Raw genomic sequence first — 14,986 nt, 5'->3', positions numbered from 1 at the left:
AGAAAAAGTAGCAAGCCGTAAGACTGGGAAAAATTTAGAGGAAAGCAGAGGAGGACAAAGGGTTTAATTAAGAGGGGGAAATAGAGTACGAGAGGAAGCTTGCCGGAAACATAAAAAATGACTGCAAATGCTTCTATAGATATGTGAAGAGAAAAAGATTAGTGAAGAGAAACGTTGGTCCCTTGCAGTCGGATTCGGGTGAATTTATAATGGGGAACAAAGAAATGGCAGACCAATTGAACAAGTGCTTTGGTTCTGTCTTCACAAAGGAAGACACAAATAACCTTCCCGATGTACTAGGGGTCCGAAGGTCTAGTGAGAAGGAGGAACTGAAGGATATCCTTATAAGGCGGGAAATTGTGTTCGGGAAATTGACGGGATTGAAGGCCAATAAATCCCTAGGGCCTGATAGTTTACATCCCAGAGTACTTAAGGAAGTGGCCCTAGAAATAGTGGTTGCATTGGTGATAATTTTCCAATAGTCTATCAACTCTGGATCAGTTCCTATGGACTTGAGGGTTGCGAATTTAACACCACTTTTTAAAAAAGGAGGGAGAGAGAAAACGGGTAAGTATCGACCAGTTGGCCTGATATCAGTAGTGGGGAAAATGTTGGAATCAATCATTAAGGATGAAATAGAAGCAGTGATAGGATTGGTCCAAGTCAGCATGGATTTATGAAGGGGAAATCATGCTTGACAAATCTTCTGGAATTTTTTGAGGATGTAACTAGTAGAGTAGACAAGGGAGAACCAGTGGATGTGGTCCCACACAAGAGATCGGTGTGCAAAATCAAAGCACATGGTATTGGGGGTAATGTACTGATGTGGATAGAGAACTGGTTGGCAGACAGGAAGCAGAGAGTCGGGATTAACGGGTGCTTTTCAAAATGGCAGGCAGTGACTAGTGGAGTGCCACAGGGCTCAGTGCTGGAACCCCAGCTCTTTACAATATATATTAATGATTTGGATGATGGAATTGGGTGTAATATTTCCAAGTTTGCAGATGACACTAAACTGGGTGGTGGTGTGAGCTGTGAGGAGGATGCTAAGAGGCTGCAGGGTGACTTGGACTGGTTAGGTGAGTGGGCAAATACATGGCAGATGCAGTATAATGTGGATAAATGTGAGGTCATCCACTTTGGGGGCAAAAAAACGAAGGCAGAATATTATCTGAATGGCGGAAGACTAGGAAAAGGGGAGGTGCAGCGAGACCTGGGTGTCATGGTTCATCAGTCATTGAAGGTTGGCATGCAGGTACAGCAGGCGGTGAAGAAGGCAAATGGTATGTTGGCCTTCATAGCAAGGGGATTTGAGTATAGGAGCAGGGAAGTCTTACTGCAGTTGTACAGGGCCCTGGTGAGACCCCACCTGAAGTATTGTGTTCAGTTTTGGTCTCCTAATCTGAGGAAGGACATTCTTGCTATTGAGGGAGTGCAGCGGAGGTTCACCAGACTGATTCCTGGGATGGCAGGACTGACATATGAGGAGAGACTGGATCGATTGGGCCTGTGTTCACTGGAGTTTAGAAGGATGAGAGGGGATCTCATTGAAACATATAAAATTCTGACGGGACTGGACAGGTTAGATGCGGGAAGAATGTTCTCGATGTTGGGGAAGTCCAGAACCAGGGGACATAGTCTTAGGATAAGGGGTAAGCCATTTAGGACTGAGATGAGGAGGAACTTCTTCACTCAGAGAGTTGTTAACCTATGGAATTCCCTACTGCAGAGAGTTGTTGATGCCAGTTCCTTCGATATATTCAAGAGACAGTTAGATATGGCCCTTGCGGCTAAAGGGATCAAGGGGTATGGAGAGAAAGCAGGAACGCGGTACTGAAGGAATGATCAGCCATGATCTTATTGAATGGTGGTGCAGGCTCGAAGGGCCGGATGGCCTACTCCTGCACTTATTTTCTATGTTTCTATGTTTCTATGTAAAGCAGGCTTGTCTCCTGCCACTGCTAATAGAGGCAAGCTCTGAAATTGATCCTTGTATTTCACCAGTACGGTGATACGACCTACCACAGGAATGTTCTCTTCTGAGTTGCCTCTCTGCTCTATCTTGGATTTCTCCATTGGGAAATCACGCAATTTGTCGAGGTATAGCAACTCCGGTACTACACTCACAGATGCACCAATGTCGATTTCCATGAGTATCTTGGTTCCTGCAACATCTATGTGGATTATGGTACTTTTTGAATCGCTGTTAGTTAACCTCGTGCTCCTGATGATGTGTAACTCCTCGTCCTGTTGTTTTTCTTCCATGCTATGTAGTCTCTGGGGATTTCTACTTATAGCTTTGAAAGCTGGTTTACTCTTTAGTCAGCATGCCTTCGCAAGATGCCCAGTTTTCCTGCAGATAAAACACTCTGCCTTCACATATGGACAACTTGGAGCAATGTGTTGTCCCAGACGCCGATAGCAAGAGTTCAATGCTCTGTGACCATGTCAGTTTCTGAGACCTTGGGGCCCAACTTTTAACCTGCAGGCGATTCACCTCGGTTGTCTGACGACTGGAAATAGTATGAAATTCTCGGGAATATTGGTCGGCCATATCCATTGATATAGTTGTCTGACAAGCAAAATCAAAAGTCAAGTTAGGAGTTGTCAATAACTTTCTTCTGATCGCATCATTTTTCATCCCACAAACAAAGCAATCACGCAAAGCTCGGTCCGGAAAGTTTCCGAAATTAATGCTACAATGTCCTTGCTGATATTTTCTTCAGTTAACTGATCTCGTATTCTGAAATGATAACTTTCAGCAATTTCTTGAGGCTCAGGACTGTAGTGCTGTTCTGCTTAAGAGTTTTGTCCTTTGGCTTGAACATTTTTTCAGGGTTTCATACACCTCAGGCCCTGCTTCAGTTAAGAAAATAGCCCTTTGTCTTTCCAACACCACCTGGCTATAGTTTTCATCATTGAGGACTTTGATGATATTATTTGCAGTGAAAAACATTTTTAGCCGCTCCACATATGCTCCAAAACTTTCACGGTTGAGTTGAAACTCCCCCAAACACCCTATTATTCCCATAGGCGCGGCCATCTGGACTTTGGCAGTTCAGACAAGTGTGCTTGTAATTTACCTTGAATTTGTAGCTGTTAATCAAAACAGAGAAGCTCTCAAAGTCTCTCTGTCGGTTGGCTGAATCATCCACCAACAAAAATTGCAGCTTTTTTTCCCGATTATCCCATTCTCATCACCATTGTTATATCTTCGTACAACTCACAAACACACACACATCCTTAAGATAGCAGAACACTCCAGAACTCTAGTCAGGTGGCCTGTTCCCTCTTTATTTGTATACAGCACTGGCTGCAGTACCACAGTAGTCCACAGGTAGCACTATATATATTAAAGGCAGAAATATCAAGATGGGTATGTATGCATATTGTACTACAGTCCGTCACAAAGAATGTCGTTCATGACTTTGCTTAGGGGTATATTAGTGCTGAAGGAGAGACAGAAGCTAAATTGGTGAAAGTCAAACATGATGCTGCAGGAGAGATGGGCATGGACCTGGGGTCAATAACACATGCCATTACTCTGGAGAGGAAATAGAGCTTGGAGGTGGGATGGTTACGATGTTGAAACTTTTTTTTGGCAGTGGGTGATACTGGCACTTTTGAAAGAGATGGGGACAATGCCTAAGGAGAGGGAACTATTTACAGTAACAGTTAGCATGGTGCCCAGAAATCAAAGTTGGGTGAGCATGAATTTAAAGGGAATGGGTTCATGGATGAGTTGAGCTTGGTGAATGGAAGAGATGGGGGAAAAATTAGAGACAGATAGACAGAAAGTGTTTCAGGGCTAAAGTAGGAGGGGATTGGGAAAGGTTTGGCATAATGGGCAAGGAGCAGGTGGGGAAGCATCAGAGACAAAGAAATTCATGAGCTCTTCACATTTGTTGTTGGAGGTGAAGTAGGAATTGGAAGAGAAAAGAGGTTTAAGGAGGCAGCTGGTAGTTGCTCTCTGGAATGATCCGAGCGTGGTGGACTGTTTTGTCAAAGGAGAGTGAGGCCCAGTAGAGTTTGATGGTCAAGCCTCTGGTATGGATGGATTAGATCTCTGCATTTTAAAAGGAACTTAGGGAAGAGATCATCATCATAGGAGGTCCCTCGAAATCGAGGAAGACTTGCTTCCACTCTAAAAGTGAGTTTTTAGGTGAATAGTCCATGTTCAGTCCAATACGGGAACTACAGGTTGGACAGACAGTGGTTGAAGGAAAGGGTGGATGGGACTGGTTTGCCGCACAATGCTTCCGCTGCCTGCACCTGTTTTCTGCATGCTCTCAGCAACGAGACTCGAGGTGCTCAGTGCCCTCCCGGATGCACCTCCTCTACCTAGGGCGGTCTCTGGCCAGGGACTCCCGGATGTCGATGAGGATGTTGCATTTTATCAAGGAGGCTTTGAGGGTGTCCTTGAAATGTTTCCTCTGCCCACCTGGGGCTCACTTGCCGTGTAGGAGGTCCGAGTAGAGCGTTTGCTTTGGGAGTCTTGTGTCAGGCATGCGAACAATGTGGCCCACCCAATGGAGCTGGTCGAGTGTGGTCAGTGCTTCACTGCTGGGGATGTTGGCCTGATTGAGGATGCTAACGTTGGTGCGTCTGCCCTCCCAGGGGATTTGTAGGATCTTGCGGAGACATTGTTGGTGGTATTTCTCCAGCGATTTGAGGAGTCTACTGTATATGGTCCACGTCTCTGAGATATACAGGACAGCGGGTATTACTACAGCCCTGTAGACCATGAGCTTGGTGCAAGACTTGAGGGCCATTCTTTTCCTCAAGCGACCGAAGGCTGCGCTGGCACACTGGAGGTGGTGTTGAGCCTCGTCATCGATGTCTGCCCTTGGGGATAGTAGGCTCCCGAGGTATGAAAAGTGGTCCACGTTGTCCAGGGCACGTTGTCCATGGATCTTGATGACTGGGGGGCAGTGCTGTGTGATGGGGTCAGGTTGGTGGAGGGCCTTTGTCTTACAGATGTTTAGTGCAAGGCCCATGCTTTCATACGCCTCAGTGAAGATGTTGACTATGACTTGAAGTTCAGTCTCCGAATTTGCGCAGACCCAAGCGTTTTCCGCGTACTCTAGCTCGACGACAGAGTTTGGGACAGTCTTGGATCTGCCCTGGAGACGTCGCAGGTTGAACAGGTTCCCACTGGTTCTGTAGTTTAGTTGCACTCCAGCGGGGAGCTTGTTGAGTGTGAGATGGAGCATGGCAGCGAGGAAGATCGAGAAAAGTGTTGGGGTGATGACGCAGCCCTGCTTGACCCCGGTCCGGACGTGGATTGGGTCTGTGATGGATCCGTTGGTCAGGATCACGGCTTACATGTCATCGTGGAGCAGGTGGAGGATGGCGACAAACTTTTGGGGGCAGCTGAAACGGAGGAGGACGCTCCATAGTCCTTCGTGGTTAACAGTGTCAAAGGCCTTTGTAAGGTCAAAGAAGACCATGTACAAGGGTTGGTGCTGTTCCCTGCATTTTTCTTGCAGCTGTCGTGCCGTAATAATCATGTCCATTGTACGCCGTAGTGGACTCAGCCACGGAGAAGACAGTTGAGGAGGAATCTAGCAACGACTTTCCCAGTGGCTGATAGCAGGGAGATTCCTCTGTAGTTGCTGCAGTCGGACTTGTCCCCTTTTTTAAAGATGGTCACGATTACTGCATCTCTGAGATAGCAGAGGCATGGGACACATATTACACATATTTAATAATCTGGTAGAAAAAGGTGCAGTGGCAGAGGACTGGTGGATAGCTAATGTAATACCTATATTTAAGAAGGGAGATAGAACATGTCCATGGAACTATAAACCAGTCAGCTTAACATCAGTGGTGGGAAAGATTATGGAATCCCTACTAAAGGAGAAAATTGAAAAAACATCTAGAAACCAAAAATATAACAATAAATAGTCAACATGGATTTCAAAAGGGAAAGTCTTCCTTGACCAACCTCATTGAACTCTTTGAAAAGGTAACAGAGAGAGTATACAAGGGTAATGCAGCAGATATAATTTATCTTGATTTTCAAAAGTCCTTTGAAAAGGTACCACATCTTGGACTAATGAACAAGGTCAGAGAATGCAGAGCCATGGGACAAGTAGCAGAATGGATAGCTACCTGGCTTCAAGACGCAAAGCAGAGAGTCGGGATAAAATGTAGTTAGTCACAGTGCCAGAACGTGGGTAGTGGTGTCCCACAAGGATCAGTCCTGGTGCCACAAACTGACATCTCTGCGGTAGAGAATTCCAGAGGTTAACAACTCTCTGAGTGAAGAAGTTTCTCCTCATTTCAGTCCTAAATGGCTTACCCCTTATCCTTAGACTGTGACCCCTGGTTCTGATGTGGAATGGCCGCCGAGTCTCCGTGGAGGGGCCGCCATTTTGAAAATTGCCCTTCATCAGGTTTGGAGCAGTGTAGGGGACCGTTCCACCCATTTTCCCGTTGCAGTGTGCATGTGCCGACCCTTCCCGAAATTGCTCCGTTCGGGAAATTACCCCTTTCGCAGAATTGCCTCATGGGAGCGGCCCCACCGCCGGTGTTTTGCTGTCGGTATACTCTGTGGCTTGATGGCATGGCCGCCCTTAAAGTGGAGGTGGCACTGCTGGCGACGCCATGTTTTTTTTTGTCAGCTGACTGCCACGATGGGCCGACAATTATGGCCACGGGTTCGGCTGGGCGGTCAACCCCCTCTTGAATGCCAGGCTGCTGGCCCATCAGAAACCCTCCCTAGTGGCCCAGTGTTTGCCACTAAAGTAGCTGCAGAGTTTGCAGCAACCCTCTCCTTTAACTGAAGGGGAGAGATGTGACGCACCAGCGCAATGATGCCTTGCAGCATCGGTCACTTTGCCCCGCCCCCACTTCCGCCCCGCTAATGATGGCCATTCTTCCCCACCCCCACTTCCGCCCCCATGATGAGGCCACTTCCGCCCACATTCAAAAAAAAACTCGAAGTGCTGAATTTTCGCAATTTGGCCACCCCATGCATTGGGGCGGGCAGAACACATTGAAAAAGGTAGGTGCAACTCGTTTCGGGCGATGGGCAATTTTGGCCCCTGGGTCTCTTTTCTCTTGAAAACAGAAGGCTGAGGGGTGACCTAATAGAGATCTTTAAAATTATGAAAGGTTGTGATAGAGTAGACACAGAGTGTTTCCGCTTGTGGGGAACAGCAAAATTAGAGGCCATCAATATAAGGTAGATAAGCATATGAGGGAAACATAGAAACATAGAAACATAGAAAATAGGTGCAGGAGTAGGCCATTCGGCCCTTCGAGCCTGCACTGCCATTCAATGAGTTCATGACTGAACATGCAACTTCAGTACCCCATTCCTGCTTTCTCGCCATACCCCTTGATCCCCCCAGTAGTAAGGACTACATCTAACTCCTTTTTGAATATATTTAGTGAATTGGCCTCAACAACTTTCTGTGGTAGAGAATTCCACAGGTTCACCACTCTCTGGGTGATGAAGTTTCTCCTCATCTCGGTCCTAAATGGCTTATCCCTTATCCTTAGACTGTGATCCCAGGTTCTGGACTTCCCCAATATTGGGAACATTCATCCTACATCTAACCTGTCTAAATCCGTCAGAATTTTAAACGTTTCTATGAGATCCCCTCTCATTCTTCTGAACTCCAGTGAATACAAGCCCAGTTGATCCAGTCTTTCTTGATATGTCAGTCCCACCATCCCGGGAATCAGTCTGGTGAACCTTCGCTGCACTCCCTCAATAGCAAGAATGTCCTTCAAGTTAGGAGACCAAAACTGTACACAATACTCCAGTTGTGGCCTCACCAAGGCCCTGTATAACTGTAGTAACACCTGCCTGCCCCTGTACTTAAATCCCCTTGCTATGAAGGCCAACATGCCATTTGCTTTCTTAACCGCCTGCTGTATCTGCATGCCAACCTTCAATGACTGATGGACCATGACACCCAGGTCTCATTGCACCTCCCCTTTTCCTAATCTGTCACCATTCAGATAATAGTCTGTCTCTCTGTTTTTACCACCGAAGTGGATAACCTCACATTTATCCACATTATACTTCATCTGCCATGCATTTGCCCACTCACCTAACCTATCCAAGTCACTCTGCAGCCTCATAGTATCCTCCTCGCAGCTCACACTGCCACCCAACTTAGTGTCATCCGCAAATTTGGAGATACTACATTTAATCCCCTCGTCTAAATCATTAATGTACAATGTAAACAGCTGGGGCCCCAGCACAGAACCTTGCGGTACCCCACTAGTCACTGCCTGCCATTCTGAAAAGTACCCATTTGCTCGTACTCTTTGCTTCCTGTCTGCCAACCAGTTCTCAATCCACATCAGCACACTACCCCCAATCCCATGTGCTTTAACTTTGCACATTAATCTCTTGTGTGGGACCTTGTCGAAAGCCTTCTGAAAGTCCAAATACACCACATCAACTGGTTCTCCCTTGTCCACTCTACTGGAAACATCCTCAAAAAATTCCAGAAGATTTGTCAAGCATGATTTCCCTTTCACAAATCCATGCTGACTTGGACCTATCATATCACCTCTTTCCAAATGCGCTGCTATGACATCCTTAATAATTGATTCCATTATTTTACCCACTACCGATGTCAGGCTGACCGGTCTATAATTCTCTGTTTTCTCTCTCCCTCCTTTTTTAAAAAGTGGGGTTACATTGGCTATCCTCCACTCCTTAGGAACTGATCCAGAGTCTATGGAATGTTGGAAAATGACTGTCAATGCATCCACTATTTCCAAGGCCACTTCCTTAAGTACTCTGGGATGCAGTCCATCAGGCCCTGGGGATTTGTCGGCCTTCAATTCCATCAATTTCCCCCAACACAATTTCCCAACTGATAAGGATTTCCCTCAGTTCTTCCTTCTTACTAGACCCTCTGACCCCTTTTATATCCAGAAGGTTGTTTGTGTCCTCCTGAGTGAATACCGAACCAAAGTACTTGTTCAATTGGTCTGCCATTTCTTTGTTCCCCGTTATGACTTCCCCTGATTCTGACTGCAGGGAAAAGCGATTGTGCTGATAGAATTAGATGAGGAAGGTTGGGATGAAGCTCGAGTAGAACATAAACACCGGCGTGGACTGGTTGGGCAGAATTACCTGTTTCTGTTCTGTATATTCAATGTAATTCTATGTAAGCATGATCAGCTATGAATGGCTAAGCTAGATGTGTGCAGGTATCCACAAGTTTGCATCCTTGGTCTTGAGGGAATGAAGATGGAAAACAGTGAAGGTTTTGCTGGTCTACAGTGCAGTAGTGATACCCGCTCTCCTGTATGTCTCAGAGACATGGACTATATACAGCAGACACTTCAAAGCACTGAAGAATTACCACCAGTGCTGCCTCCGCAAGATCCTGCAAATCCACTGGGAGGATAGACGTACCAACATCAGTGTCCTCACCCAGGCCAACATCCCCAGCATCGAAGCGCTGACCACACTCAACCAGCTCTGTTGGGCGGGCCACATTGTTCATATGCTAGACACGAGACTCCCTAAGCAAGTGCTCTACTCGGAACTCCTACATGGCAAATGAGCCCCAGGTGGGCAGAGGAAACACTTCAAGGACACCCTCAAAGCCTCCTTGGTAAAGTGTAACATACTGACTGGCACCTGGGAATCCCTGGCTTAAGTCCACCCAAAGTGGAGGAAGAGCATCCAGGAGGGTGCTGAGCACCTGAAGTCTCATCGCCGAGAGCATGCAGAAACCAAGCACAAACAGCAGAAGGAGCAGCGGCAAACCAGACGCCCCAGCCACCCTTTCCCTCACCCACTGTCTGCCCCACCTGTTACAGAGACTGTAATTCCCACATTGGACTGTACAGTCACCTGAGAACTCACTTTGAAAGTGGAAGCAAGTCTTCCTCGATTTCGAGGAACTGCCTATGATGATGATGATAAAAGGTGTGGTTAAAGAGATTAACAGCTACAAAAGTAGCAAATAGAGGACCAAAAGCTAGACAGCTGGGAGTTTGTAAGCAAGTTGCAGGAGAGCTTTTTCCAAAGGCAGATAAAAGATGAATGGGATTGAAGGAAGATAGGGGGGGTGTAGGTGGTGAGCCAAACAAGGGAATGCTAATAAATACATTTCATTATATAAATATATTCATTAAGTCCCATGATTAAATAAATAAGAATAAGTCCACCTTACCTCCTCCTGGAAGAACATCACGTTCAAAAATGCATAGCTGATAACCAAACTTTTGTTCTAGAATTGCAGGTAACAGTTCTAAAGCAAATGCTTCTTCCTTAGCAATGAGGAGAATGTCATCACTCTTAAGGAGCAACACATATGCGTCATATTCCTTATTGTCTGAAAATTCAATCCAAGGCACAGCATTAACCAGTATAGTTGAGGCATTGAACAACAAGATCAAATTAATGGTTTATTTTTTATACATGGATGTGTAGCACTGGTGGAAAATTCCAGTCACAAGAGCTTGTGAGCTGTGAAAAGCTACAGGGCTCATTTTTCAGCTCTTCTGCCCACACAAACAGGGCCGCAGCACCTTGAAAATAGTGGGCAATGATTTTTGCCATCTCTGTGAACATAATGTAAGAACATAAGAAATAGGAGCAGGAGTAGGCCCCTCGAGCCTGCACCGCCATTCAATAAGATCATGGCTGATTTGATTTTGGCCTCAACTCCACTTTCATGCCCGCTCCCCATAACCCTTGACTCTCCTATCGTTAAAAAATTCTGTCTATTTTCACCTTAAATATATTCAATGACCCTGCCTCAACAGCTCCCTGGGGTAGAGAATTCCAAAGGTTCCGATCCTCTGAGAGAAGAAATTCCTTCTCATCTTCGTTTTAAATGTGTGACCCCTTATTCTGAAACTATGCCCCCTAATTCTAGATTCCCCCACGAGGGGAAACAGTCTCTCTGCATTGTCCAGCCCCCACAGAATCTTATACGTTTCAATAAGATCATCTCTCATTCTTGTAAATTCCAATGAGTATAGGCCCAACCTGCTCAACACTTTCTTCATAAGACAACTCCTTCATCTCATGACAGAATTGGTGGTTCCTTGGCAAGAACACAGAGGCTGTTCGAAATCATCTCTTTCTTTAAATACCTCAAATGCATCTATTGCTGTATTACTATTTTTAATATCCAACTTTGAGGATTTTGCAGCTTCAGAAATAATTTTTAGGGTATATGACGACTGTGTTTCTATGTTACATAAATGATGTTGCCGAAGACTGTCAAATTATTTGCTGCAATGTTCCCTTTAAAGGTGCGTGGCCACCCAGTGCTCCAGGGAACCCATGCAGCCAGCTTTTCAATGCAAAAACCGTGCATGAATGGTGTTTTGAATAGCCCATGCAACTCCTTAAAGGGGATGTATGGCGCCAAAATTAATTGCAGAGAACATTGATTTTGTGATATATGTGGACTTGTATTTACTCTGTACAGCCACAAGAGGGCTCATTCCCCGGAGTTCTAAGGGATCCCATAATCCCTTGGGAGCACAGGTATTTAAAAAGGCTTCACAGGTTGGAGAGGCACTCTGGAGACCTGCAATAAAAGACTGTCACACGTTACTTTGAGCTCACAGTATTCATTCCGACTCTTTCTCCATACACAACAACCGGCGACGAGATACAGATAGTGAACCCAAAGATGCATAGAATAGTGGGCATCCTGGAGAAATTTACACCAGGAGATGATTGGGAAACCTTTGTGGAGCGACTCGACCAATACTTCATGGCCAACGAGCTAGATGGGGAAGAGAGTGCTGTCAAACAAAGGGCGATCCTCCTCACCATCTGTGGGGCACCAATGTATGGCCTCATGAAGAATCTGCTCTCTCCAGCGAAACCAACGAAGAAATCATACGACGATTTGTGCACACTGATCCGAGAGTATTTGAACCTGAAGGAAAGCGTTTTGATGGTGAGGTACCGGTTCTACACCTACAAAAGGTCTGAAGGCCAGGAAGTGGCAAGTTATGTTGCCAAGCTAAGACGCCTTGCAGGACATTGAGAATTCGAAGGACATTTGGAGCACATGCTCAGAGACTTTTTCGTACTTGGCATTGGCCACGAAACCATACTTCGCAAACAGTTGACTGTAGAGACCCCAACCTTGAGTAAGGCCATAGCAAGTAAGGCGTTCATTGCTACCTGTGACAATACGAAGCAAATCTCTCAGCACACAACTGCTGCTACAAGTACTGTGAACAAAGTGATGTTGTTTTCGAATCATAACATACAGGGCAGATCACACATACCTGCAGCTACATGTCCACAGATGTCTCAGAGTCCATCATCAAGGGTGGTGAATGCAAGGCCATTAACACCTTGTTGGCACTGAGGTGGTGATCATCGCTTCCAATCATGCCGATTCAAAGGATACGTTTGCAAGGGCTGTGGAACAATGGGACACCTCCAATGAGTGTGCAAGCGAGCTGCTATGCCTGTTAAACCTGCAAACTCCATGTTGCAGAGGAGGATCACAACGAAACAGAGCCTCAGATAGAGGAGGCAGAGGTACATGGTGTACACACATTCACCATGAATTGTCCCCCGATATTGCTGAATGTTGAACTAAATGGACTCCCGGTGTCAATGGAGCTGGACACGGGCACGAGCCAGTCCATCATGGGCAAAAAGACTTTCGAAAGGTTGTGGTGCAACAAGGCCTCAAAGCCAGCTTTAACTCCAATTCACACGAAACTAAGAACTTACACAAAAGAACTGATTCCTGTAATTGCAGTGCTACCATAAAGGTCTCCTCCGATGGAGCGGTGCACAAGCTACCACTCTGAGTGATACCGGGCGATGGTCCCACGCTGCTTGGCAGGAGCTGGCTGGGAAAGATATACTGGAACTGGGACGACGTCCAAGCGCTATCGCCCGCTGACGAAACTTCGTGTGCCCAGGTCTTAAACAAATTTCCTTCGTTGTTCGAACCAGGCATCGGGAAATTCCAAGGAGCAAAAGTGCAGACCCACCTAATTCCGGGGGCGCGACCCATCCATCACAAGGCGAGAGCAATACCAGACTTGAGAGAAAGGGTAGAGATCGAGCTAGACTGGCTGCAACGAGAGGGCATCATTTCACCAATCGAGTTCAGCTAGTGGGCCAGTCCTAATGTCCCAGGCCTCAAGGGAGACGGCACCATCAGAATCTGTGGCAATTACAAAGTAGCTATCAATCGTTTCCCCCTGCAGGACCAATATCCACTACCAAAAGTCAACGACCTCTTTGCAACGCTGGCGGGAGGAAAGACGTTCACGAAGCTGGATCTGACTTCAGCCTACATGACGCAGGAACTGGAGGAATCATCGAAGGTCCTCACCTACATCAGCACGCACAAAGGTCTTTTTGTTTATAACAGGTGCCTGTTTGGAATCCGATCAGTGGCGGCGATATTCCAGAGAAACATGGAAAGTTTATTGAAGTCGGTCCCACACACTGTGGTCTTCCAGGACGACATCTTGGTCACAGGTCAGAACACAGTCGAGCATCTGCAGAACCTGGAGGAGGCTTTTAGTCGACGCAACCGCGTGGGGCTCAGGTTAAAACATTTGAAGTGCGTTTTCCTGGTGCCTGAAATGTAGTTCCTGGGAAGGAGGATTGCGGCGGACGACTTCAGGCCCACCAACGCGAAGACGGAGGCAATCGAGAACGCATCGAGGCCACAGAACGTGACAGAGCTGCGGTCATTTCTGGGACACTTGAACTACTTTGGTAATTTCTTACCGGATCTCAGCACACTGTTAGAACCACTGCATGTCTTACTATGAAAAGGAGGCGAATGGGTTTGGGGCAAAAGCCAAGAAAATGCTTTTGTAAAAGCTAGAAAATAGTTATGCTCAAACAAATTGCTTGTGTTGTATGATCCATGTAAGCGTTTGGTATTAGCATGTGATGCATCGCCATATGGCATCGGGTGTGTATTGCAACAAGCTAATGATTTCGGGAAACTGCAAACGGTTGTTTATGCATCCAAGGGTCTGTCTAAAGAAAATGCATCAATACCTGTTTGGGCTAAAATTCGAATTGGAAACTGACCATAAGCCACTTATATCCCTGTTTTCTGAGAGTAAAGGGATAAATACCAACGCATCGGCCCACATCCAGAGATGGGCGCTCACGTTGTCCACATACAACAATGCCATCCGCCACAGGCCAGGCACAGGAAACTGCGCCGAGGCTCTCAGTAGGCTGCCATTGCCCACCACGGGGGTGGAAATGACGCAGCCCGCAGATCTAGCCATGGTTATGGAAACATTTGAGAATGAGCAATCACCAGTCATTACCCGGCAGATCAAAACCTGGACAAGCCAGGACCCCTTATTATCTTTCGTCAAAAGCTGTGTGCTTCACGGGAGCTGGTCCAGTGACCCAGTGGAAATGCAGGAAGATATTAAGCCGTTCCAGCGGCGCAAAGATGAAATGTCTATACAGGCAGGCTGCCTTCTGTGGGGCAATCAAGTAGTGGTCCCCAAGAAGGGCAGAGACACCTTCATCAATGACCTCCACATTACCCACCCAGGCATTGTAATGATGAAAGCAATAGCCAGATCCCACGTGTGGTGGCCCGGTATCTATGCGGAGAATTTGGAGGTGGTGGTGTTTCCATGCGCCTGCTGATCTTGTCCATCTAGATGGTAGAGTTGGTAGGTTTCAGAGATACTATCGAAAAACCTTAGCAAGTTGCTGCAGTGCATCTTGTAGATGGTACACACTGCAAATACGGTGCGCCAATGGTGGAGGGAGTGAATGTTTAAGGTTGTGGATGGGGTTTCAATCAAGCGAACTGCTTTGTCCAGGATGGTGTTGAGCTTCTTAAGTGTTGTTGGAGCTGCACTCATCCAGGCAAGTGGAGAGTTTCCATCACACTCCTGACTTGTGTCTTCTAGGTGGAGGAAAGGCTTTGGGGAGTCAGGAGTTGAGACACTCACCGCAGAATACTCAGCCTCTGACCTGCTCTTGCAGCCACAGTATTTATGTAGCTGATCCAATTAC

General features: G+C 46.6%; 1 protein-coding gene across 1 annotated transcript in view; it reads right to left on the bottom strand.

Annotated features, from left to right (window-relative positions):
• Positions 1-14,986, bottom strand: part of LOC139274625 (interleukin-18 receptor 1-like) — a 32,489-nt gene that overhangs the window by 4,614 nt on the left and 12,889 nt on the right. The window contains exon 4 of the mRNA XM_070891304.1: positions 10,158-10,319. Within this exon, the coding sequence (XP_070747405.1) occupies positions 10,158-10,319 (162 nt within the window). The remainder of the gene's footprint in view (positions 1-10,157; positions 10,320-14,986) is intronic.

Source organism: Pristiophorus japonicus, chromosome 10 (genome assembly GCF_044704955.1).
Source record: "Pristiophorus japonicus isolate sPriJap1 chromosome 10, sPriJap1.hap1, whole genome shotgun sequence".
Lineage (NCBI taxonomy): Eukaryota > Metazoa > Chordata > Chondrichthyes > Pristiophoridae > Pristiophorus > Pristiophorus japonicus.
This window is presented reverse-complemented; position numbering and strand designations above follow the sequence as displayed.